We start from the raw sequence: 27,639 nt of genomic DNA, 5'->3' as shown, positions 1-27,639 counted from the left end.
TATTAGTAACTATGCATACACAAAGTCAGACTCAGGGAGCATCTCGCCACACATTTTTTCTCTCTCTCCTTCTCTTTATTTATGAACAAGTGACGTATTCTCTCCACCTGTCTAAGCAACGCACACAGCATACATCCCTAGTTATACACAAACATCTATGGGTACACTGAGGTTCATTACATGGAATATAAATGGAGCTGGCTCCAGAGAAAAGAGGTTAAAAATATTTAACCAACTCAAAAAACTACAGGCAGATGTTGTCCTTTTACAAGAGACCCACAGACCTCTTAGAGGTTCGAATGAACTTAAAACACCTGAGTTTCCTAATGTGTTCTCAGCTTGTTACAATTCTAGACAAAGGGGAGCAGCAATTTTAATACATAAAAATATTAATTTCACAGTACTCGATACAGTTATAGATCCAGAGGGCAGATTCTTAATCATTAAACTATCTATACGTGATAAAAAGCTATGTATTGCAAGTGTATATGGTCCAAATGTTGATGATCCCTCATTCTTTCACGGTTTTTTCAGTGCACTCTCTGAACACTTAGATGGCACACTTGTTCTTGGAGGTGACCTCAACCTTGGACTAAATGAAGACATGGATAGGCTCAATACAGCAGGAACTCAGCGTAACTGGCAGTCCACAAATATAATCAAACAGTATATGAGTGACTTTGGTCTTTGCGATGCATGGCGCTCCCTTCACCCCACCAGTAAGGAATATACTTTTTTCTCACATGTCCATCACTCCTACTCTCGTCTGGATTATTTTTTGGTCAGCAGCTCACTGCTGAACGACATTTCAGACACTGAGATTCACCCTATAGCTGTCAGCGATCATGGTCCTGTATCTTTAACACTAATGCACAAGAATAATACTACGCCAAGAAAAAACTGGAGATTTAATATATCACTACTTAAAGATGAAGACTTTATTAAATATTTTAAAAAAGAGTGGACTTCATATTTGGACTATAATGACACTCCCGAAACATCAGCTTCTGTTCTATGGGAAGCAGGGAAAGCTGTGATGAGAGGTAAAATAATTTCTTTCTCATCACATAAAAAGAAAAAAGAAAACAAAAATATTCAGGAATTAGAAAAAAACATCAAATCACTAGAAGAAGCCTACGCGTCCCACCAAGATCAGGAAACATTGAACAAAATACGCAAAACAAAACTAGAATTAAATGAGATAATTGATAAAAAAACAAAATTCTTAGTACAAAGACTACGCCTACAAAATTATGAACATGGTAATAAATCCGGTCAATTTCTAGCAAACCAGCTAAAAATAAATAAAGAAAAAACAACTATATGTGCTGTTCAAGATTCATCTGGGAACACATTATATGAACCGATACAAATAAACAACATTTTCAGGGATTTCTATAAAACGTTGTATTCACCACAAATAAACCCATCTAAAAAAGAAATTGATCAGTTTTTGGACAACATAACTCTTCCAAAATTATTGGACACTCAAGCAATGGCACTGGATTCACCACTGACACCAGGTGAACTCCAGGAAGCCCTGATAAGTATGCCCAATAATAAGGCTCCAGGTCCAGACGGCTTTCCTGCAGAATTCTACAAAGAATTCTGGTCGATTCTAGCACCAGTTTTCTACAGAACGTTGTTGGAAATTAAAGAAAAGGGCAGACTTCCATCAAATATGAATTCTGCAAACATTAATCTCCTGCTAAAACCAGGCAAAGACCCTGTATATCCCTCAAGCTATCGTCCAATATCCCTTATAAATGTAGACCTTAAAATAATCTGCAACGCTCTCTCAAAGAGACTGGAGAAAATAACCCCCCTCTTAATTCATCCTGACCAAACTGGTTTCATAAAAGGTAGGCACTCATCAACAAATACACGTAGATTACTTAATTTGATAGACTACTCATACAGTAAAAACCTAGAAACTACAATATTCTCTTTAGACGCAGAAAAAGCATTTGACAGAGTTCTATTTGCAACTTTACACAAATTTGGTTTTGGATCCTCTTTCATAAACTGGTTAAAAATATTATATAATTCCCCAACAGCTTGTGTTAGAACAAATGACCAGACATCCTCCAGCTTCTGTCTCTTGAGGGGCACCAGGCAGGGATGCCCACTCTCCCCTTCACTATTTGCAATTTTTATTGAACCACTAGCAGCAGCAATTAGACAGAATTCAGTAATTAAGGGCATAAAATGCAAGAACGTGGAACATAAAATCAGCCTTTATGCGGATGATGTGTTACTCTTTCTCCAAAATTCACAAACCAATATCTCTGGGGTGATTGAATTGATAAACTCTTTTGCAAGAATATCAGATTACTCAATTAACTGGTCAAAATCTACAGTCCTACCGATTAATTGCTCCTTCCATAATTCCTCTTCTACACCACTGCAATCGGGAAATATAAAATATTTAGGTATTAATGTTTCTCCCAAGCTTGCAGATCTAACTAAATTAAACCATATCCCACTTTTAAAGAAGGTAGAAGATGATCTGGCTAGATGGAAATGTCTACCCATATCACTCATGGGAAGGGTTGCCGCTATAAAAATGATGGTCTTACCAAAAATAAATTATTTATTCTCAATGATCCCAACTAAACCGCCACAAGATTGGTTCAGATCTCTAGATTCATGTATGTCCAAATTCCTTTGGAAAAATAAACCCCCACGTATAAGCTTAAAAACACTACAAAAGACCAAGGATAAAGGAGGACTAGAACTGCCTAACTTTCAGCACTACTTCTTAGCCAACAGGCTTCAGTTTATCTCAGGATGGCTAAAACACACCCTCTTAGATGAACCTTGGCTAGATGTAGAACAAGCACTCTGCAATAATCTAGAGATCTCAGACCTACCATTTATCAGCTCAAACATCCAACGACATGAATGCTTTAAAAGCATCAACATCAGCTCTTCTCTGACAGCATGGTGGGAGTTTCTAAAATTGACGGCGTCTTCATTAATCCCATGCAAACGTACACCTATCTGGAACAACCCTGACATATTACAAAACAATAATATGATAAACTTTTCAGATTGGAGTGATAAAGGAATCAAATATTTAGAACATATACTAGAAGGAACAGAATTTATTTCATTTGACGGACTAGTTACACAATATGGGATCAACAAGAAAAGATTTTTAGAATATCAACAAATTAAATCCATAGTAAAAAAGAAATTTAAACCGGGTCAAGTTGAACTACAAACACCACCAAGTGTGGTTCAATTTCTTACTCTTAAAACCCCCAAATTACTATCCAAAATATACAGAATGCTTTCTAAAACAGATGAATCAATATCACTTCCTATTGCAAAATGGGAAGCGGATTTATCAGTTAACTTAGACCTAAACTTCTGGTCTCAGATTTGCTTAAAAACCTTTCATCTAATTAGAAATCCCAGTCTTCAATTAATTCAATACAAAATATTACATAGAGTACACTATACAGGTCATCGGATGTTCAAGATGGGCTTTACGTCTACCAACAACTGCTCACACTGCCAAACCAATTCACTGGACAATTATATCCACGCTCTTTGGTTCTGTCCACCAGTTCAGAAGTTTTGGTGCGAGATATGTGAAGACTTATCGAAGTGTCTGAAATGTAACATTCCAACTTCCCCCTTAGTGTGTTTGTTGGGCAGCTTAGATAATGTCACTTCAGAAAAGAATATCGCCCATATGGTTTTCACTGCCCTATGCATAGCCAAGAAAACAGTCCTCATGAACTGGAAAAATAAAAATAATCTTAATTCTAACCAATATAGAAATTATCTATTAGATTACATTAGTCTTGATACAGCCTCTGCCACCACATCAGATCAATTGCTCTGGGCTCCTTTGATCAGCTCCATCACCTAGTGGGGGTGGGGGGTCATAGTTTGGTCCCGCCTTCACTGTTGTGATTGGTGTGGGGGTAGGGACAGGCTTAGGGCGTCGGGGGGTTCCCCGGAGGCATCTTCCTTGGGGGGCTCAACCCGGGGTAGCGGTCATGTCCGGTTAGGGGCTCTGTTGGCTCTCAGGTGACTGTTTCCTCGCGGCTGCGTGCAGCGGGGCTAGGGGAGGGTCTGTGCTGACGGACGTGGGTTACTGACCTGGTAGCCTGGCTGCCCCTGGGTGGGTCCGGGATGGGCGTGAGGTTCTGGGGGCGCTCCGTCTCTGGGCTGGGACCCGGACTGGGCCTCGGGGGCTTGGGTCCTGGTTGGTGTGTTGCCGGGGTTGTGGGCGGGTGGGTGCATGGGGGCCCAGCCCTGGAGCAGGGTGCCGCCGGTGCGTCGAGCCACCTGGGGGGCTCTTCAACTGGTGGGGGAGATTGTCACATCTTGCAGGAGCTTTCCTCTCCTCAGGAGCTCCCTCTGCAGGAGGGGGAGATACAGGAGAGGTGGAGGAAGATCTCAGCCTGGGTGTTTATTGTCTTATGTAGTCTGGAAGATGAGTGGATGGTGGGGTGGGTGCAGTTTTCTCTGTGGTGGGGTTGGGTGGACTGTCCCGGGCTCTGTGGGGCCGGGCGGCGCTGCTGCACTGGGCCCGGTCTGGATGGGCCTGGGCCCCCTTTCCCTGGCGGGTCGCGGAGTATGGGGGTGCCTACTGGGGTCAGCGGGGGAGCTGGCCCCAGGGAGGGGTCACTTGCCCCTCCCTTCCTTCCCTCCCCATCTCCAGCTGCCTCCCTCTTCCCGCTCCACCACAACCACCCACACATGCAGGGCCTTGGAGTAGGGGTATGTCACCAGGGTGCAGAGGAGGCTACCCCCCCCCCCCCCCCTCTGTCCCCTTCTGGCTGCCTCTGCCTCAATTTTATCCCACAACTTAGACATTCACATTACTCACACTCTCATTACACATACATATAGGATCTTGGGGGTGGGCACGATACACGGAGTCCAAAGTACCATCAGGGTGTACACCCCACCCCGGCATCGTTGCCCACCTCTCAATTTTAAATACACGTAGACATTGAGGGCTAGCAGGAGGGACCATACGCTTACCTGCTGCTCTCTGGCAGGTAGCTCCATGCCCTCCTGGGTTTTAAATGCACCTTAGAACACACATGCATCAACATTACAATGAGCGGGTGGAGGGAGGTTTGGAGTCTTCTCTCACCCCCGTTCTCTGCGACCTGCTGGAGCAGGGGGGCTAGGAGGAGGAGTTGGCCGTCCGACTGCGGTCTGGAGTGTGGAGCCTTCCTGCTGCTGCGGAGTCGGGGCGGTCTGCCTCCCCCCACCCCAGGGAAAAGGGAAACACCACCTGGGTCTGGGTGCAGTTCCCCCCTCCAGGGGCGAGGGCACCTAGACCCGGTTTGTAGAGTACGCTTGGGGAGTGTGATCGTGTGTACAACGTCTCTTTATGTCTGTCTCCACGTTGGTTGAGTGTGGAGTAAGTGCATATGAGAGCATGAGGGTGGGAATGGATGTTTGTATCTGTGTGTGCCTGTATGTCTGTGTCTATATGTCAGGTTGGGTGTCAGGCGCCACCTCTCTGGGGACATCTCAGGCCCTCCAAGGTTTGGAGGCCTATCTCCCCCTACCACCACTTCCCCTGCCAGTGGCGGACCCCCTCAGACATCGGTGCGTTGGTGGTTCTTTGTGTCCGGGGATGGGCGTCCAGGTACACATCGGCTCACTCCTTGGCGGCCGCTTATCGGGGCCTGGAGCCTGGGGCTCGCTCGGGCCACTTCGGAGGTGGGGTGCCCCCGGCCTCTCGGCCTGGGGCTCGGTCACTCAGGCGCAGCTGGCTGCCGGCGGAGCTCACGGGCGCGTCACTGCAACTCCCCCTGGCTTCTGCTCCGCGGCTGCTGAGTGAGCCCTCATCTGGGACTCTCCTCAGCTCTTTCCGGGACAGTGGCGCAGCTGCCCCTCTGTTGGTCTTCCTTGGTCTCTTGTGTTCTGGGGGCCTCTGGATGTCTGGAGTTTTGATCTCCTCCACACCTGCTTCACACCCTGGAGGACGGGGCTGTGGCCCCCCCACACCCTCTAGCAGATTATTACATGAAGGAACCTTTTAAAAAAACAAAAAACAAGCGCGTCCATGCTCACAGGTGTACACACGGGTGATCACACCCACAAACTACACCCTTTTTGGCTCCTACCTCAAAGCACACTGTGTTCTGTTGATCTTATGTGCTGCACAATAATGTTTAACCTTTAGTATTTACTGTCATATTCCCATATATCATTGTGATGTTGTTTATTCTATTACTCTTGTTCTATTCTGCTTGCTTTCTTTTTTCTTTCTCAGCAGGTGATCCAAGTGATTGATATATGCATTTTTTTTCTCTGCCCGTTCTGTTGGTTTTTGTCTTTTGCCCTTCTCCCCCGTCCCTCTTCTCAGCTGTTTCTCTTTCCCTCTTTCTTTCTCCCCTTCTTTCCCCCAGTCAAGTCTGTCCCGTATTCAGTAAGTGAAAATAAAATAAACAATAAAAGGTGAATCAAATGGACCATTACGGCAAGGCTGGGATGGTCAGTTTGGTAAAGTAAATCCGTTGGGCATCTTTCTTTGCCTTTAGACAACAATTCTGATGCAAAAGAGCCAAACGGGACAGGCCCAAAAAAAAAAAAAAAAAAAAGAGGGATAACATAGTGAGTTCAGTGCATTGATGTGACATTGTCCTGAAGGATTTAGTTATTCTTTATGGTTAAAGAAATTGCCCTAATTAATTCATATTTATTATAAATAATCCTAATTACACATCTTGCTTCCTTGTTTGTGTCCTGTGTCACTAAAAATACATTCTGTTTTAGTTTTATACATTGATTAATGACCTGCAGAATCTACTTGTCATATTAGGTGTCCATAGTTGTCACTTAAAGTCGAACTTTATGTTTTCTCCCTCTTGAAAGTGATTACATCCTTGCATTACATACTTTAGGTTCATTTTTTGCTGATAGGTTTCTAAAAAGAAACATGCAGATTTAGAATATAACATGCAGCGTTCTATAGATGGATACATAAAAACACTTTATTTGTTACATTTATGATAAATAGATTTGAAAGTAAATAAAACACATTTGTGTCGGCCTTGGCTCATAGTTCTTGTCTTTAAATGAACTTTGTCTGTGTGTGCTTCAGGTCCTGCACTCTTAAAGACTGAATTGCAGCATTGCAGCCACAGGTCATTGTGAGCATCACAGGGAAGGTTGAAGCCGCCCACTGCAGCTGTATGACTAGAGTCGTGGAGACTTGCAGCCATGTCACTGCTCTTCTGTTTAATGTAGAAGCAACAGTGAGGATCTGTGGCACAAGGACTGTTACAGATGAACCTGCATACTGGGTTTTGCTGGGTAATATGACCAAGATACAGCCAGAGGTTGGCCATAAGATAGACTTCTCCTCTTCAGCTGCCCAAAAAAAAGGTTCTTGATCAAAACATAAACAGACCATTCGTTGTGACAGGTAAAAGAAGCCATCCTCAAAAAAGAAAAGTTCCACCTGCTACTGTGGAGGAGTTGGATCAACTGATGGGACAATATTTTTCCAAGCATAGTTCTGTTCTGAATAACCCATAGTGATTTAATTTAGGGGGCCATGTAAATACTTTGCATTTACTGAATATGTACTTACTAAATACCACTGTTCAAAAGTTGAATAAAGAAACAAAGAAATGTTTGCCTATTTTTAATTAAAAGCACTTTGTCGAACATCACATCAGTTACAATGTAGAAAAAATGTTATGTATAGTTTACAAATGACAAAATGTTCACATAAAATCATGACAGCATTTGTATAATATCACCCACTGCTAGCATTCTGTAATTTACTGTCTCTTTTGAAAACTTATCACTTATCACATGGAGAAACCTTTGGAATGCAAGCATGCTGATCCACACAGGTATGCACACAGGTGTACACATGGGTATTCACAGACGCGGACTACAGCTTTCTTGGCTGCTGCCTCAAAGCACACTGTGTGCTGTCTATCCTGCGTGCTGCACAATATCGTTTATTATTTAGTAACTATTGATATCTATGGCTAGCTAGTTTATTGTGATGGTGCTTTTTTTTTCTATTATTATGTTGCTCTTTGTTGTTTGCTGTCTCCTCTGTTTTGTTTTTTTTTCTCCATACAGGTGACCCAGGAGTTTTTTTTTTGTTGTTTGTTTTTTTTTCTCTCTTCCCCCCCTTCTCACCGTCTCTTCCCCCCTTTGGTTTTCTTTCTTTCTCTCCCCCTCTTTCTTTCATTCTTTCCCCCTGTCCTGTCCCACAGTTATGTCTGTCCCGTTTGCAACTGAAAATAAAATAAATTCATAATTATAATAAAGGTCAATCAAATGGACCAATATGGCAAGGCCATGATGATCCACTTGGTAAAATAAATCCGCTTGGCATCTTTCTTGGCCTCAAGACAACAATTCTGATGGCTATAGATCCAAACGGGACAAAAATAAATAAATAATAAAGTAGTCTCAGAATAGTGAATTAAACCAACATTTATTGTTGATTTTTTTTTTAACAAGAAAAACATTTTTCAACTGAATAAAAACAATGCCAATAACCAAAATAAATAGAAGCGTACATGAAAACTACACAGTCCTTCACCTTTCTGTCTGATTTTTTTAAGGAAAACAGTTTTTCATTCCACTAAAAACAGGACAAACCCACCAGCATGAACATTAAATAAACTATTACAATTGTAAAACAAAACTCATTTACAAAATGTAATAATTATCAGTGGGTCCCAGGAAATAGAATGTGACATGGGATTTAGATTTCCGTTACCAGGATGGTCGGGTTCAGCGTAGTCTTTATCACCACCTGTCAAAGACACATCATCAATATTCATGTTTGCTCAGGTTATTCACTTGTTCACATCTGTCTGAGATCATTCATACTGTTGTATGGATGTGTGTACAGTATGTATATAATTATCAGCTATGTAAAAGATATTATCATCTCTGTTCTTACCTAGTTGGAAGTCCTCCATTCAAACTCAGAGAGCCGCTGGAGGAAGGTGGTGATCCGAGGGCTGATTCTTGTAACCTTCCTCTTTACGACACGACCTGTCTTGCGGCTTGTACCAAGTTTTGCAGGGCATTTTGTTCCCATGTCTGGATTGATCCTCACAAAGAACCTTTTAACGGAAAAAAGGCTGCTTTAATTTCAAAATTAAAACATACGTTACAGCAATCACCTATATGTTTCTGCAACTGTAAAAAGAGAAGGAGAAAAAAAAAAGAAGAGAAAAAAGGAAAAAAAAAAAAAAAAACTTATCACTACATAAACAGCACAAGACTTAAGAGTATTTAACAAGAGCATTTTTCCCTGGTTTTACTACCACACTGGGGCACATGTTCACCAAAACGCAGCAAACCTTTGCCATCTTATCCAGGAAGGTCACCTTTTTACCCACACATGGAAGAAGTAATCTGATTGGCATGGTGGTATGTAGCATGTAGTTTGAAGCAGGGATTTCGTAGTGCCCCATGTGTAGTGTTGGAACCCAGTCAGGATTTGTTTCATTCATTTCATAGGCTGGTTTGTTGCAATAATGCCAAATAATTAGCAACTCTATAAATAGAAGGTAGTTCTGCATGTTTGTTCTAAGTTTGTGCTATGATCTCAGAGCGCATTGAAAATAAAATTAACAGGCTATAAAGAATAATATGAACTTATTTAGAACTTACCTGAATGAAAATACTGGAGCACACCAACAGATATCTGTGGCTGGTAGAGAACTGAATATCAGCTCGTCTCGCAGCTGCTATCCAGGCTAGACGCCTTCTTTTGGTAACATCCAACACATAAGCTCCCTCATGATGTTTCCAGGTGAGGAAACAATGAAAAGAGAGCCTGTTTTCAAGCTTATTCCTTTGTCGGTAGTGCAATCTAACATTACAACCGACCACACAGCAAGCATTTGTTTGGCCTGCTAATATGGCGCCTTGACCAAAAATCCTGGCTACGCCCCATCCCGTAAGATCACGCTCCAGAGCCCTATTAACGTACGGATCTAGAAAGAAGACGCTGCATTTTTAACTCTGAGGGAGATGGAGAATGAGCCTATTTCCAAAACAGTGGAGTGTGTTCCTTTAAGTACTAAATTGTATATATTGTCAAAAACTAAAGTGTACATAGCAGTTGTTGTATCTTGTTTACTGTATCACTGACAGATAATTTCAAAGTCAATGAACGCTACATTATAGTGAGATATTGTGTAATGTGAAATACTGTAAGCAAATGAATAAACAACCTAATTCGTGATAGACCTTTGACTCTGTTTTGTTTGAATCCAACTGTTTTTTGCAGATGTGCATAAAACATGTTACTTTTAGTATTGTTATCATTATCATCATTATTGCACTAAATATATTTTAAATAAAGGATACTTTGATATACATTCTACTGTAAGGTTGGAAATGTATTTTCTTCACCCTAAAATATGTTTTGAAATGTATTTTGGTTTGAAAGAAATACATTTTCAATTTCAAAAATATATTTTTTTGGAGCATCACAAATACAAAATATATTTACCATATATTTGAAATATATTTTGGCAAGGAAAAATGTATTTTTTTACCGTATGGGTTTGCTGCTGCTGACTTTGAAAATCACACCAAACATGGAATCAAATATATCGACTCGGCTTAGACTACAGAGAAGCTCGGCACTGCTCACAAAACTCAACACAAAAGGCTTTTTAAAGACAACAATCACTTTGACAGACACACAAACACGACTGAGTACAGAGCAGCTGCTGGTTTGAAGCCACAGAAATGTTCAAATGTTTAAACACACTGCAGCGTTGCAGCCGTGATGCATTTGTGCTGCTAAGGCCACACACATCAGCTGCCTTACATTTTAGTACCAGTTCATCTCTGACCATGGCAGCACAGTCTTTCCAGTACAGTGATGTTGGTGGGGACAGTGGGGACTGATTGTTCATTGGCTGTAAGCCGGTCACATGGACGTTTAACTGGTGCTTTGATTGCTCTGTAGTCTGTTGTGCCTGTGAGCTGCTCCTAAAATGAGACAGATTATAATTGTCACCATTCTGTTAATGACTCTTATTATGTGCGCTCTCCTCCACTGTCACACTAAACACATTAAACCTTTATTTTTGTGTAAAGTCAGGATTTATTGGCTCTTCTTAAAAGCGTCATGAAGTGCAAAACTCAGCAAACATTATACAAAAGTAGATTTAGAAGCTGAACTGAAAACATTTAAAGTGACAGTCAGCACAAATCCAGCTGACATCTCCATCCAACCCAAGTCTTCATTTAAAGTCATTATAACTGTGACACACGTTTGTTACAGTATTAATCCTGCCTGATGCTGCAGGGCCAACATCATGAAACAGGCTCAGCATTTATTTCCATTATGAAACTTTATCATTAAAAACAAACCATTGTTCTGCAGTCGTCCCAGGACTGTCGGTCAAACGTTCTCTCCACATGTTTAAGGCTGAGCTCACTTTATCGTCTGCCTGAAGGAGGGAAGCAGATGTTACTAAACATCACAATAAAACATATGAAATGGGTGCACATGAGGAACGTCTGCACTGTTAAAGCCATGCAAACATCTTCACACATGAAGCAGCAACACCTCTCAGTTTAGCAGCAGCTGGTAAAAGCCACAGTGATCCTGGAGCCTCCCTGAAGGACTCGTTCATCAGTAACTGTCAGGAGGACGATTAAACCTGCTGCACACGTCCTGTAGTTACACACTCGGGAGGAAAGACGACGTCCTCGCTCTGCAACATGATCTGTGTTTCATCCAGGACGCTCAAACACAGACTGGTCTCCAAATATTAGACGCACTGGTTCTTCATGCGTTTCTACCTGAGCACTCAGAGTCATTTCTACAACAGGCCTCCTTCACCTGCTGGTGCCTCTGTTTCTGTGTTTGGCTGTTTCCATCAGTGCCTGATGTTTGTGATCTTTGATCTGTTCTGAAGTCTCTCTTTGTAACACAAATGTTGTTTGGCTTCTTTTGCAAACAAGGCAAAAGAACTTTAATGGATTCATTTGCTGATCTTACTGTTCTGATGCAAAGCCGTCCTTTCAACGCTTTAGAAAGAAAACCAAACAATGTTTTTAAAACTTTCCCAAAATGTAAAAGCTATTAAAACCATAAACTTCTGCTCCTTGATCATGTGATTCTTCTTCTAGACTGTCTGTAATTGTTATTGCTGATTGTCAATAAAGTTGTTTTTTATAAGTTATGTTGTAAAGGAAGCTTGTGGCGAGGGAGGAGGGGCGACTAAAAGCAGGTTCATATAGTGGGAAAGTCCTCAGGTCATGTGAGGATATTTACTGATGCGTCAACACTGTCAGATAAAAGAACGGCTGCTGCATTTGTTCTCCCACAAATAAGTTTGGTGATGAGTAAAAGAATTACAGATGATGTGGCAGTTTATACTGGGAGCTGGTAGTGATGTTACTGGCTTGAACTGGGTGGAGGACGCACTAATATGGAGGTATGTGGTTTGCTGGGACTCTAGCAGCGTGCTAGTGAGCACAGGTGATATGTCTTCAGACTCTAGGCAACATATTGTTTTTGATATACTTCATTTACTGTATAGAATCAAACACAGAGGGATAGAAGTGGATTTCTTATGGCTCCCTGTGAATATCGGTGTTGATGCAATGAACAGGACGATAAGTTTAAAAAGGTGCAGCAAGAAGAAGTCGTGCAGGTTTGACTATAAAATACAGTGAAAGTGAGGTGAAGAGTATAATGAAGGTAAAGATGAAGGACGAGTGGCAGGCACACTGGGACAGAGACGGGAAAGGCAGATATTATTATACAGAAAACAGTCGTGTAGAAGAAGCTGCAGCAGAGACCAGGATGGAATCTGGAGAGTCAGAGTTGGTCACACAGGCTTGAATAGCACACTTAAAAAGGTAAACATGACACAGGAAGTGTGACTTCTGTGGACCAGAGGAGACGTTTGACGGGTTGTTAGCGTCGTCAGGATGCTGGATGGAAACGCTGTGCCTGATAGGATGATTACAGGCTGGACTTTGTCTTCCTGTTACAGATGGATCCAGGCCCTGGATGACTGCTGGACACACATGACCCACACTAGGCTGCCTTCATCCATCCTTTCCTCCTTCACTGAGACTCAGAGTCAGCATGTATGTATTTATCAGTGATTTGAATCCTTTCATTACAGAGTGAAGTTAAAGTAGACGTGTGAACACACTAATAAACACAAAGGGACACAACTACTACTCCATGATGGAAAGCTGAAGTATTACACAGCTTTATGAACCTCCTGTTATCCTGGTAGACGAGTACAGCAATAAATCTTTTACTTGAACATCTTCTGGCTCCAATAAGCTTTGAAATGTGACCATGAAGTTAGAGACACACTGACTGAAACCCACAGCTGTGACTGTGGATCACATCCACACACAGTGTAGCTGCTGTCTCTGTGTGAGCCTTTGCACTGCTGCTCGCAGCACCGTTATATCACTCAGCGCTCGCTGCTGTTATTGAATCCACTTTTTACTGTCCGTGCAATCAAGCTCCTCTGCAGAGCTAGAAAATATCTTCGAACCAGTTTATGTGTTAGGGGATCCTTTGCAGCTGTGACTGTTGCCTCTGTTTTTGTCCTTTGGTTCCTGGGAGCCTTTTACATTTCCATCAGCAACAAATATCTGAACAGGCTTTATTGTAGGAAATACAGGAGTAAATAGTTGTCATTATTTATTAGATGTTGTTAAAGATGATCAGATGCTTGTTTAGTTTAATGCTGTGGCTTCAGTCAGCATCACTGTGCTGTATAGTTTTATTTTTCTGATCCTTCTGTTAAAGTTGCTGAATAAAAGCTGGTTGGTCTGCACCTCACCTCTGCCTCGAGCCTCCTTCTTTAAAGCAGCAGAGGCTCTTCATTCAGGTATCACAGCTCGAGTTGTTCTGCAGGAGACCCAGAGTACTGTCCTTGGTCCATAATGACATTAACTTTGATTCATGTCAACACGAAGCCTGAACGTCTGTGATGAACACACTATCAGCATCACTGACATATTTCATCATTTAAAAACACTTCCTGTCACCGTGGTGGTTACAGTGACATCATGCAGTTTGTGCTTTGACCTCCAGAGGGCGACAAATCAGCACAGACAGAGAGCTCCATTCAAACTTTGCTGCCATCAGGAATAATTCTTCAAATATAATCATCAGTGTTTGAGCAGCTATGATATCAGGGACAATCTAGACATGTGTGACAATACTGAACATGTCACATGACACACCTCAAACATCATGTGATCCACTCTCAGTCTGCACTTTCAGTCATGACTTCATGAATTTATGATCAGTTTACTCCTGAAATATTCAAATGCTGCAGGGTGAAGAACAACAAAGTGCTGACACATGTTTGTGTTTCAAACAGGAAAACCAGCAGAAATAAATCATCTTTGGACAACATGACAGAGATTAGTGAGTTTCCAACTTGCACTTGAATGCAGCACAGACAGATTCTGATGTTCGTGGTTGTAAACGTGTCCTCAAACGCCGCTCTGACTCTTTCCTTCCTGCTCAAAGTTCCTCTTTTCTGAACTTGGTGTTTGTGCCTGACGCTGATCGTCTCCGTGTGGAGCTCCGTGTGAAGGTAACGTTAGCAGTGTGTAATGTTTCCTGGCTAACATCAGCTGTGTGCAGCTCAGTTCCAGCACAAATCTGCCGCTCCATAGTTCACGGTAACGGACTCATGAGGTCGACCGTTAAACGCTCTCCCGCCATTTTGTCTGTGTGCGTGGATGTGTACGTTTTTGTTACCACTGTCATCTCATCAATAGCCTATTTGTAAAAGATCTCTGTTCATAGTTTAGTTGGATTTTAAAACTCTGTAGTTGGACAGTTTTATTTTGGACTGATGCTAAAATTCTTGCTGATTGTTTCTGTCGAGGTTTTGTACTTGACATCCGCCATTTTGGATGTGATAAGCTGTAGAGAGTGCGTCCAAAAAGAGAAACCAGAAAGAGAACCTGTTTTATTAATAACCTCTTGCAAATAGAAGAATATGAAAAAAACAACAACAAATAGGATAAAACCTTTAAATTACTTGAATTTTTAAAATCACCATCATCTGTTAACACAAATTTGATCATTTCAAATTTTTGTTTTCATTTTCTCTTCCCAGTTACTTCTTTCTCATTCTCTTCATTCTCCTTGTCACCTTACGTCTCACTCCTTAACTGAAGTTGTAGTTCTAACATAAGAAGTCCCACCAACGTCCTTTATTTAATCTCTGTGTTGTCACAGTTATTATCATCAGATCAGACATGAGACCCAGACAACAACATAAGTTTACAAGCTAACATCATGTCAGCTAACATTAGACGATAGCATCATAAACTTTAAATTACTTTGCCTCTGATCAACAGTTTGATTACATTCTCACATCACAGGTTTATTTGCTAAGTGTGAGTCCGCCCACATTAGATCCACTTTTCAGCAGGTGGAATAATTTGTAGTATATAGGTAATACATCAACAATGCTGCCGTGGCTAAGTTAGGAATATTTATAATGTCATTTCCAAAACTTGCATATGATCTGCAATTTGTAGCAGATCTACTGACTGTCACAGAGCAGCTGGAGCAGTCTCGAATGCAGGTCAGTCCACTGCTGCCCCCTGTGGCCAAGTACCATAGCTACTGCTGGATGAACTCGTGACACATCTGCACCTGTTTCTATGAACACATTGAGTCTGAGTGGCTGCACTTACACTGGTGCATTCAACATATTGAAAGATGGCAGCAATGTGGATTGTCAAGACTCAAACCAACCGTTGAGCAAAGACAGCAGATCACTTGTTTCTGTTTGTTATACAGCCAGATTTACTCGTGACACACATGTGCAGCTGCTTTATCACCTATTCTGAATTTGTTTCAAGCACAATACATTTGTTACACATGTTGGGATATTGTGTTTGTTATAAATGTTATATACCTGTGTGGTATGTGACTTGTGTTGCCATGACGCCAGGTCTCTCTTGGAAATGAGATTTTTAATCTCAATGAGATTTTTTTTTACCTGGATAAATAAAGGACTAATTTGTAACTTTCAGTGTTTTCCGGTCTTCCAAAAGAAAAAAAACCTTCAACTACATGACATGCAGTTGTGTATTTGTTTTCACCTTATCATACACTTGAAGTTTTACAAATCACCACTTCTTTAGTGAATATCATTTCAGTCTCAGACAACCTCGTTTCTCTTACAGAGGTTGAATGCACCTTCTGCGGATGGCGGTACCACACAGTGTGCGTGGACTTCCCCTGCACAGAAGGCAACTACAAATGCTGTGAATGCTAAATAAACAGAAACAAATGATCCCTGTTGTCTTTGCTTGATGATTGGTTTGAGTCTTGACAATCCACATTGCTGGCGTTGCATCTTTCAATGCCAGCAATGGCAGGTATCAGTGCTCAAAGCTTTTGTGTTTGTTTCCAACAAGTTGCCCACCTCGGGAAACAAAAATGTGTTCTTTTACTTGTCAGATGAACATATGAGACACTTTGACTCTTCAGTGCAGTGTGGAGCCTAACAAAGATCTGTTTTGTGTCCCAGCTGATCAGCAGGAGGAGGAGAGTCTGACGGAGCAGCAGAGGAACATTTTCAGCTACTTGGACTCAGCTCAGCCACTACAGAGGAAACAATGAGCTCAACACAGAAGGTGACAGACAGAGCAGGACCATATAACCAAAGATATTTATCACCATATACATCTGAACATTTGCCATAACGATGTAGCTGACGATAGAATTGACACCAGACAAAATACTTTACAGCTGCACAACTTTATTAAAAACCCATCAATGTATTTTCACTGAAACAAGCAGCTGTTGTTTATGTGCATTAAAGTTATATAAAAATGTAACAGTGCAAATGCAAATTCCTCGCTGACAGTTTAACCAAAAGGCGTTTCCAGTGGAAACTGGCCGACACATCCTGAGCATAACCATGTATAATATCCACTAAACTTCAGAAGAGGTTATACAGTCGTGGCCAAAAGGTTTGAGAATTGCATAAATATTGGAACCTGGAGAAGTTGCTGCTTAAGTTTTTATAATAGCATTTTGCCTGCACTCCAGAATGTTATGAGGAGTGATCAGATGAACTGCATCGTCCTTCTTTGCCATGAAAACGAACTTAATCCCCAAAAAGCCTTACCACTGCATTTCATTGCTGTCATCAAAGGACCTGCTGAGACCATTTCAGTGATCGTCTTCTTAACTCAGGTGAGAATGTTGGCGAGCACGAGGCTGGAGATCATCATGGCTGTATCCCGATTCAGGTTCTGCAGCTTTAAAGTCCTCAAGGGTACTCAAAGACCGCTAAGGCCGAAGTGCGAGGCTCGTAGGCTCGTGAAATGGGACGTCTAGCCTCCGTCGCGCTGCCCAGGTTGCCTAGCAACCATGATACTAACAGCTGGAAACGTTTCATACAGCTTTGTTTGACAGAAATGAAGGAGAACATGTTGGTACTAAATGTGGCTCAATGCTTACATATATGTGTAAAAAGCAAATGTAGGAGCTGTGATAACTGTTTCTGATAGAATGAAGAGTAGACTGATATATGAAATATTCCTTTATTGGGTGAGAAAATCAGACCATGTCATAACTGCTGTAAGTCACACAGAATAGATATCAGAGCCTTAAACAGGCTGACGTCTGCTAAATGGGTCAAACTGGGCAGAAAGTCTACAAACACATAACATCCTTATAGAATATGATGTAACACTATAGATCAACTTAGCTCAGAATATATAAAGCATATAAACAGTTACAGCAATATGATGCAACAAACACAGCAGCTACTGATCCAAAATACTCAAAGCTTCATAGAACTGAAACCAACATTTATTTTAGCTCCATTCTGCTGCTGATACAGACTTTAGGTTTCTGAACATTAAACTTGTTGCTGCCTTTCATAGTGTGTAACTTGAAGGCCCTGAGTACTTTCTCCCACACTGGAAACACTGGGATGATCACATTATTTGAACATTACCTAATAAGACTGATTCAGCACAGACAGTTATGTTAAACTTTCCTAGCCGTCCTTCACAAACAGGGAACAGTCTGTCTATTCTCTCCATCTGTCAGCTGCTGCTGGCTCTTCCTCCTCCTCTTCCTCACACACTGCTGAGTTTGTCCTGGTGGATCATCAGGGCTGCAAAGCCTCACAGATGATGTGCAGCAGTGGCTCCCTCAGTCTGTCCTCACTCTGGACACTTGCAGTCGTCACACATGGAAATCAAATGCGTGATAAGCTGCAGGATTCAAACACAAGTGTAACTTATAAACACATGTTCATACTTTTATTCCACAATCAGAGAGAAAGAAACAGAGAGAGAGTGCAGGACAGACAGACAGGTGACAGTCTCAGGTGTACACACTGCTACACAACAGCACCAGAGAAGCAGGATTTAGTGTTTGTGTTATTACGAGTGTAAACAAGAAGAGTTCCAGATGGTGCAGTGGACACATGTGTGACTGCTGTGATTAAAGCATCTTTCTTTCAGCTTAACGAGTGAACCGTCAGCTCGTTCAAACACACGTTAAAGTGCGTTTGGCTCGACACCACCGAGCAGAGGCAGCAATATAACACAGCTAACATTAACAGTGCAGTGGATCCTGCTTGTGCCGTGATGTTCAGGACTGCAAACCGAGCAGCATCACTGACTTTCAGCTTGTTGTGTTTGTGGATATATGACTGACTTTAATTATCCACAAAATCATCACATTCTCTGTCAGATGAAGGTCGACTATTGAACGGCGTATATTTTAAAGGCTTTAAAACCAAGTTAACGCTGAAAGTACAAACATCACTAATGTCACATAACTCTGCCGACAAGGCATAGCTATGGCTATGAAATGCTCTTTGTGTATCACTTCTTCATTATGAAAGATGTCATTAATGCACTAGTAATGTCTCATCTGGAGTATTGTTCAATCATTTGGTCAGCAGCTAATAAGACAGATCTTAACAGACTTCAGTTAGTCCAGAATAAGGCGTCCAGATTAGTGTGAAGATGTTCATACTATACTAATATTGATAAAATGCATAATAACCTTTCTTGGCTTCCTGTACAGGCTAAAATATTCTATGGCTTACTTGTAGTTCTAAAGAAAGCAATTCTGTTAAACACACCACATTTATTCTGCTCAGCTGCAGTATCCAGATGAAATACATCATCATATTACACAGTTTTCAACAAGCTGCAATTTAGTAAATGCTCGAGTTAAAAGTAACGTTTTGTAAAACTGTTACATTTAGAGCAACTTTTAAGTGGAATAAGTTGCCTTAAAAAATTAGAGAATTATTCAAAACTTCAATGAACACTTAAAAGCCGATTTACAGAGCTTTTAGTTGTTGTAAATATTGTAAGACATGATTTGTTTTTGAAATTTGTGTAATGTGCCTCAATGTTATTGATATTATTATTATTATTATTGATTGCTTATATTTGAACAATTGTGAAACCTCACTGTGGATGTAAGAGTGAAATTATGTGGATATCTTGAATCCACTTTATTGTGTAATATTTTATGTGAGTATTTGACGGAAGACGAGCAACATCTGTTGTGGAAGCTAACGGGGTTCCTTTAGAATAAACAAACATAGGATTTATTATCACTGAATAATTCTGTATAAATCTATACAAACTATAGAAATATGTAATAGGAAACAACAAAATAATCTAAATTATAAAATAATGTGTGTGTGTGTGTGTGTGTGTGTGTGTGTGTGTGTGTGTGTGTGTGTGTGTGTGTGTGTGTGTGTGTGCATGATTTTAGTGTTTGAACAGTCATGAATTATCTTTAACAGCAGGTTGGATGTAATGTGTTAGAACTACCAGCAGGTGGGGATAAGAGACCTTTAAGGTGTTTGGTGCCACGCTCCACCTTCAGGTTTAAAACTAGTGTTAATGGAGTTTGAAGGTTGAGTTTGTTCCACGACTGCATTTCACTCACTGCCTCTGTTTGTATCTCTGTCACTGCAGGACCAACATGGAGCCAGAAGTCAGCGCTCTCAGGAGGCCGACAAACCTCACAGAAGAAAGGGAGAGAAAAAACACACCTGTGACGAGTGTGGGAAGGGTTTTACTGTGAGGGCTAAACTAAAACGGCATCAGGTCATCCACACTGGAGAGAGACCGTTCAGCTGTGACTTGTGTGGAAAGTCTTTTTCCTTGAAGGGTCACCTAAAAACACACCAACTCATCCACAGTGGAGTTAAAGCGTACAGCTGTGATCAGTGTGGCAGAGCTTTTACTCACAGTAGCCACTTACAGAGTCATCTAGTTACCCACTCTGGAATTAAGGCATACAGCTGTGATCAGTGTGGCAGAGCTTTTACTCAAAGTAGCAACTTACAGAGGCATCTAGTTACCCACTCTGGAATTAAGCCATACAGCTGTGACGAGTGTGGGAAGGGTTTTACTGTGAGGGATAAACTAAAACAGCATCAGGTCATCCACACTGGAGAGAGACCGTTCAGCTGTGACTTGTGTGGAAAGTCTTTTTCCTTGAAGGGTTCCCTAAAACAACACCAACTCATCCACAGTGGAGTTAAAGCGTACAGCTGTGATCAGTGTGGCAGAGCTTTTACTCAAAGTAGCCACTTACAGAGTCATCTAGTTACCCACTCTGGAATTAAGGCATACAGCTGTGATCAGTGTGGCAGAGCTTTTACTAACAGTAGCCACTTACAGAGGCATCTAGTTACCCACTCTGGAATTAAGGCATACAGCTGTGACATCTGTGGAAAAACTTTCAGCCAGAGAGAGAGCCAAAATACACACCTACGCATTCACAACAGACATGATGTGTACTGCTGTGAACAGTGTGGCAAAGAGTTTATAAGTCACACAGACTTACAACGACACATGTTTACCCACACTGAGGAGAGACCTTATCAATGTGACCTGTGTGAGAAGACTTTTAAATCTCCACGTCACCTGAGACGACACCAACAGATCCACACCAGAAAGAGACTCTACAAGTGCAGCTACTGTGAGGTATGTATTTATATTGTTATCTTGTCATTTTAGCCTGACTGTTTGGAACAACTCTGCTCATTAAACTGTGTTAGCATGTTAGCAATTCTACTGCATGGAAAAGCAGCTCTGAGTGATTATTCAGATTTTCCTTTCAGTTATGATTTTAGTATTACTGTAGTATTATGGTGGTAGTATTGTAGTTATTGCAGCCCAGTAAACTGAGTGTGTTAACTGAAACAGTCAAATGTAGTTGGACGTCTGCAGAGATGCTCTTTATTTCAGGCGACGTTCAGGATACAAATGTTGAAGGACTGACTTACACTGTCTTTGTGTCTTTGTTTAGAAGCAGAGCGACACAGATGGATCCAGTTCTCAACCCTGTCATCACTGTGGTGGTGGGAAAGACTTTCATTGTGACCTCTGTGGAAAAACTTTCAGTTGGCAAGCTGCCCTTAAAACACATCAACGTAGACACACTGGAGACAAACTGAAATACTGCAAAGAATGTGGGAGAAGCTTCACCACACCAAGTGAGTTAAAACAACATGAACTGATTCACAGTGGGGTTAAAAAGCACCTCTGTGATCAGTGTGGGTCATCCTTCACCACTGCAAGGGACCTTAAATCACACAAACGAGTCCACACAGGAGAGAAACCACACAAGTGCAGACACTGTGAGAGAAGCTTCTCGCATTCAGGTCATCGTAACAGTCATGAACGAACACACATAGAAGGAAACTACAGCTGTGACCAGTGTGACAAGAGCTTCAGGAATCTCAGTTCATACTCTGCACACAAACGATCCCACGTTACTAATAAACTGTTTCACTGTTACCAATGTGCCCAAACATTCACCTCATTGTCTGCTCTGTGCAAACATCAGCGCGATCACTCAGGGCTGAAATCACTCCCATCACTGGATCACAGTGAATCTGAAGACACAGAAAGATCCTCTGGTTTCTGTGTCAGACTCAAAAAGCTTGAGATCAGGCTCCACAGAGTTCAGATAGAATCATTTAAACTTGTGTTGAACTGAACTGGTTGCTGGGCTGAACTTCTACATAATACAGATCTACATGGGATCTTCTTTTCTGTTTTTTACTGAGTCAGTTTTGTCCTTTTTTCTCTGTCCTGGTTTTGCTCGTCTGTAAATGATTGAAACTCAGTCAAATAGTTCATTGTTCTCCAGCAAAACGTTTTGGAAACTCATGTTTAACCTTTAAAACTCTGACATGTTTTAGCACACAAGGCTTCATCGGGGAGTTCACTCATGATTGGACCATGAGAACAAAGGTTTTTAGTTCTTTCAAAGAGAGTCTTGGAGATGTTTGATGTTTCTGTTTTTTCTACATAAAGGAATAAACTATTTTTCTTGCTTCATGTAGTGTGGAAGTTTTTAATGTTTCTTCATCTGTTATGTTCTTGAATGTGTTCACGTGAAGATGATATAAATAAACTCTTGTCAGAGATTTACAGTTATCAAACAGGTGAATAAACAACACTGAGACACTTGGAGACGGTTAACGTGCTGCACGGGTGAGGGCTCAGAGAGGACTCACACCGAGCTGCAGTAGTCGTTTATTATTTATAGCAGGGTGAAACAAGCATAGCAGTTTCCTCTAATTTTGCATATATGTGTGTGTGTGTGTCTAAGTTCGTATAAATGTCATAGGGTGAACTTCCTCTTTCTATAAACAGAGCGAGTAGTACATTTTGTTCTTTTCCTATTAAGAGTAAAATATGAACATATACTTTAATGCAACATAAAACTCATAAAAGCGTTTCTTCTTTAACATCCCCTCCTGATGTTAATATTTTTCACTTAATCATACTTTATTATCAGCCAACAATCACTTGCTTATAACATTTTCAATTGTAGCATCATTCAGTATGTGTGTGTGTGTTTCTATACTAAATCTTCTTCATCCGATTCATCTTCTAGTGGCAGTCCAACATAGGTAATTACTGTGGCCTGTACCATTTTGTCAATCATGGATCTTATGCATGGTAGGATACATGTAGAAAACAAGCACAATAATAGAAGCAGAACTCCTATCAGTACGAGTCCTTTTATCACGAGGGTCTTCCAGCTGCCACTCAGCAGCCAGGTCAGCCAGTCCTCATTGTTCGTGACATAGTCTTGTTGCTGCGCATTACTCAGTTGTCGCAACTTGTCTAGGGCGGTGGTCATGGTCAAGGAGTGCACGTTGTCCGGGATATAGGTGCAACAAGTGGTGTTGAATAAGACACAGAGGCCCCCTCTCTCAGCGAGAATCATGTCCAGGGCGACCCTGTGTTGCATGACCACTATTCTGATCGCGTCGATTTCCTCATTCTGAGCCTTATTTATCTTTGTTGAGCTGTTCAGGAAAAGTCCAAATCGGTAGTCAAGAGTCTCAATTCTTAACGTGTTTTTTCCAGTTCCGACCCATGGGAACAGTGAGTGCAGGACCTTCTGTCTGGTGGTCCACAACTTGAACTCCGCTGGTACATCACTGCCCCAGATTGGGTCATGGGGTTGCACGTCATCAGTGTTCCTCTTGCGTCGTGGTTGGTTCTGATGGAATACTCTGAATGTGTGGTCTGACACTAAAATTAGGGCGCAGAGTCCGGTACAAGAAAAGCTCACAACTAAGACAAAACTGCTCCTGCAAGGAAAGCTCACTGTTATGCATGCAAGTCATCAAGATGACATCATCAAGATGGCGCTGGAGTGACGGCAGCCTTTCCAAGTAGCTCTGCAACACCGCACCTTTTTGTTAACTTTAACTTTTTAGACTAGGCTTTTCAAACTTTTTTTTCACCTTCCTCTACTTATACCTCTTAGATATAGCGATACAAGATGGATAATGCACTTTTTAAAACTTCTGGAACCAGTTCCTTCATCTATTCGAGAGCGGAGCTGCTGGCACTAAAAACAAAGGGACAGACCGGCATGCGACACAACATCCCGGCCGAGCTAAAGAGGAGCTACAGAGGCTGCAAAGCTGGAGCGAGGAGAGCGGATCACCGGAGGCGATTCAAACCATCAATCCCGACAGTGATCATGGGCAACGTGAACTCGTTACAGAATAAGATTGATGAACTGTGCGCTCTGAACAACCACAGACTATACCGTGAGTGCAGCTTGTTTATCTTCACGGAGACGTGGCTAACTGAGCTAACGCCGCAGGCTAACGTAGACCTATGCGGTTTCACACCCGTGAGAGCCGATAGGGACACGCAGGCCAGCGGAAAAAGCAGAGGTGGGGGACTCATTGTCTACGTTAACAACAGATACTGTAACCCTGGACACGTCTCCGTTAAAGTTTCGGTATGCCGTCCGGACCTGGAGCTGCTAGCTGTTAGCTTGCGGCCATATTATCTACCTCGGGAGTTCAGTCATGTGATCTGTGTGTATGTTTACATCCCTCCGAGGGCCGACGCAACAGCTGCCTGTGAGAAAATACACACAGTCACAGCAAGACTTCAGACACAAAACCCCGAGGCTTTCATTATTATATCTGGAGACTTTAACCATGCCACACTGGACTCTACTCTGGCTGCTTTTCACCAGTTTGTGAATTGTCCCACAAGGAGCAACAGGACAATTGACCTACTGTATGCTAATGTGAGAGATGCATACAGAGCCACCCCCCTCCCCCCACTAGGGAAGTCAGACCACAACCTGGTTTACCTACAGCCACAATACACACCCCTCGTCCAAAGGCAGCCTGTCACAACGCGCTCCATCCGGAGATGGACCCCAGAAAAGGAGGATGCTCTGAGAGACTGCTATGACACCACAGACTGGGATGTGCTCCTGAGCCCACATGGTGAGGACATAGAGGGGGCGACACACTGTCTTACAGACTACCTCAACTTTTGTGTGGACACGGTCGCCCCTGCTAAGACGGTACGGTGTTATCCTAATAACAAACCGTGGGTAACACAGGAAGTCAAAGCTGTCCTCAACATGAAGAAGAAGGCTTTCAGGAGCAAAGTGAAGGAGGAGATGAAGGCAGCACAGCGGGAGGTGAAACGCTGCCTGAGGGAAGCAAAGGACACCTACAGGAGGAAGGTGGAGCAGAAGTTGGAGAGGAACAATATGAGGGAGGTCTGGAATGGTGTGAAAACCATCACAGGCCACAACACCAAGAAAAGCACAGTGGGGGGGACTGTGGAGAAGGCAAACGAACTCAACAACTTCTTCAACAGGTTTGACCAGCCCACAACCCCCCCACCCTCACCTTCACTACAGAGTCCAATCCCCACTCTCCTACCTCCCTCGCTTCCCCCCTTCCTGACACCATGACACCCCCCTCCTCCAATCCCTCTCTCAGCAGCAAGACATCTCCCCCCCTCCCCTCTTCCCAAACATCTCCCAGTGTCACAGTGGATCAGGTCAGGAGACAACTGAGGAAGCTTCGCCCCAGAAAGGCAGCAGGCCCAGACAAGGTGTGTCCTAGGATGCTAAAGGCGTGTGCTGCTGAACTTGGGGAGCCGCTACAACGAGTCTTCAACCTCAGTCTGCGACTGGGGAGAGTGCCCGCCCTATGGAAGACATCCTGCATCGTCCCGGTCCCCAAAAAGAACCGGCCCAATGAGCTGAATGACTTCCGACCGGTGGCACTGACGTCACATCTTATGAAGACTCTAGAGCGGCTCTTCCTCAACCTCCTCCGACCACAGGTACAACATGCCCAGGACCCACTACAGTTTGCATACAAGGCGGGTGTCGGAGTGGAGGATGCCATCCTGTACCTCCTACACAGAGCCCACTCACACCTGGATGGGGGAAAAGGCACGGTCAGGATACTGTTTCTTGACTTTTCCAGTGCCTTTAATACCATCCGGCCCTGTATGCTTCAGGAAAAACTGAACAGGATGGAGGTGGACCCCTGCCTGGTGGCTTGGATCTCCGACTACCTCACCGACAGACCACAGTACGTCAGGCTGAAGGACATCACGTCTGACACAGTGGTCAGCAGCACAGGAGCACCACAGGGAACTGTGCTGTCCCCTCTTCTCTTCACCCTGTACACCTCTGACTTCTGCTACAACTCTGAATTATGCCACATTCAGAAGTTTGCAGACGACACAGCCATCATGGGGTGTATCTGGGATGATCAGGAAGAGGAGTACAGAAGTCTGGTGAGGAACTTTGTCGCATGGAGTCACACAAACCACCTGCAACTCAACACCTCAAAGACTAAGGAACTGGTTGTGGACTTCGGGAGGTCTAGAGCAGGTCCACTGCCGGTTCAGATAGAGGGGGAGGAGGTGGAGGTGGTCAACAAGTACAAGTACCTCGGGCTGTGGGTGGACAATAAACTGGACTGGTCATGCAACACAGAGCACCTGTATAAAAAAGCCCAAAGCCGACTGTACTTCCTCAGGAGGCTGAGGTCTTTTAACATCTGCAGGAAGCTCCTGAGGATGTTTTACCAGTCGGTGGTTGCTGGAGTACTTTTCTATGCTGTGGTGTGCTGGGGGAGCAGCACAGCAAAGAAGGACTCATCCAGGCTGGAGAAACTGATCAGGAGGGCTAGCTCTGGAACAGTGGCGCGGCTGCCCCTCTGTTGGTCTTCCATGGTCTCTTGTGTTCTGGGGGCCTCTGGATGTCTGGAGTTTTGATCTCCTCCATACCTGCTTCACACCCTGGAGGACGGGGCTGTGGCCCCCCCACACTCCCTAGCAGATCATTACATGGAGAAACCTTTGGAATGCAAGCATGCTGATCCACACAGGTATGCACACATGGGTATTCACAGACGCGGACTAAAGCTTTCTTGGCTGCTGCCTCAAAGCACACTGTGCGCTGTCTATCTTGCGTGCTGCACAATATCGTTTATTACTTAGTAAATACTGATATCTATGACTAGCTAGTTTATTGTGATGGTGCTTTGTTTTCTCTATTATTATGTTGCTCTTTGTTGTTTGCTGTCTCCTCTGTTTGTTTGTTTGTTTGTTTGTTTGTTTTTTCTCCATACAGGTGACCCAGGAGTTTTTTTTTTGTTTTTTTGGTAACGATCTGCTAGAGGGTGTGGGGGGGCCACAGCCCCGTCCTTTATGGTATCAAGCAGGTATGGAGGAGATCAAAACTCCAGACATCCAGAGGCCCCCAGAACACAAGAGACCATGGAAGACCAACAGAAGGGCAGCCGCGCCACTGTCCCAGTAAGAGCTGAGGAGAGTCCCAGATGAGGGCTCGCCCAGCAGCCGCGGAGCAGAAGTCAGGGGGAGTTGCAGTGACGCGCCCGTGAGCTCCGCCGGCCCCCAGCTGCGCCTGAGTGACCGAGCCCTAGGCCGAGAGGCCGGGGGCACCCCACCTCCAAAGGGGCCCGAGCGAGCCCCAGGCCCCAGGCCCCGACAAGCGGCCGCCAAGGAGTGAGCCGGTGTGCACCCGGACGCCCACCCCCAGACACAAAGAACCACCAACACACCGACACCTGAGGGAGTCCGCCACCGGCAGGGGAAGTGGTGGTGGGTGGAGATAGGCCTCCAAACCTTGGAGGGCCTGAGGTGTCCCCAGAGAGGTGGCGTCTGATACCCAACCTGACATATACTTTGGCAGCATTTTTAAATTTCTCTTTGTATTTTTTCTTTCTTTTACTAGTGAAGAGATGTAGAGTGAACAGTTATACAGTCTAAATATCCCATATGGGTCGTGTGAAATGGTGTTTTCAGTTT

At 43.1% G+C, this 27,639-nt stretch overlaps 2 protein-coding genes across 4 annotated transcripts in view; one reads left to right on the top strand and one right to left on the bottom strand.

Moving 5' to 3' along the window:
* LOC309702163 (uncharacterized protein) overlaps window positions 1-27,639 on the bottom strand; it is an 854,297-nt gene that overhangs the window by 768,912 nt on the left and 57,746 nt on the right. The gene's annotated exons all lie outside the window — the stretch shown is intronic.
* On the top strand, window positions 14,433-25,916 carry LOC309702269 (uncharacterized protein). 3 transcript variants are annotated; one of them, XM_082526852.1, is made up of 4 exons: window positions 14,433-14,573; window positions 16,533-16,638; window positions 19,969-20,985; window positions 21,311-25,249. In XM_082526852.1, the coding sequence occupies exons 2-4, from the start codon at window positions 16,621-16,623 to the stop codon at window positions 22,001-22,003; spliced, it is 1,728 nt and encodes a 575-aa protein (XP_082382978.1). In that variant the 5' UTR covers window positions 14,433-14,573; window positions 16,533-16,620; the 3' UTR covers window positions 22,004-25,249. The 3 variants fall into 3 exon arrangements, with proteins under 3 accessions (XP_082382978.1, XP_082382979.1, XP_082382980.1); XM_082526853.1 differs by having other exon boundaries at window positions 14,436-14,573; window positions 21,311-25,916; XM_082526854.1 differs by lacking the exons at window positions 14,433-14,573; window positions 16,533-16,638 and having other exon boundaries at window positions 19,423-20,985; window positions 21,311-25,916.

Source organism: Aulonocara stuartgranti, assembly GCF_965226115.1.
Source record: "Aulonocara stuartgranti genome assembly, chromosome: 3".
Classification (NCBI taxonomy): Eukaryota; Metazoa; Chordata; class Actinopteri; order Cichliformes; family Cichlidae; genus Aulonocara; species Aulonocara stuartgranti.
Note: the sequence above shows the minus strand (reverse complement) of the source record. Positions and strands in the feature narration are given on the sequence as shown.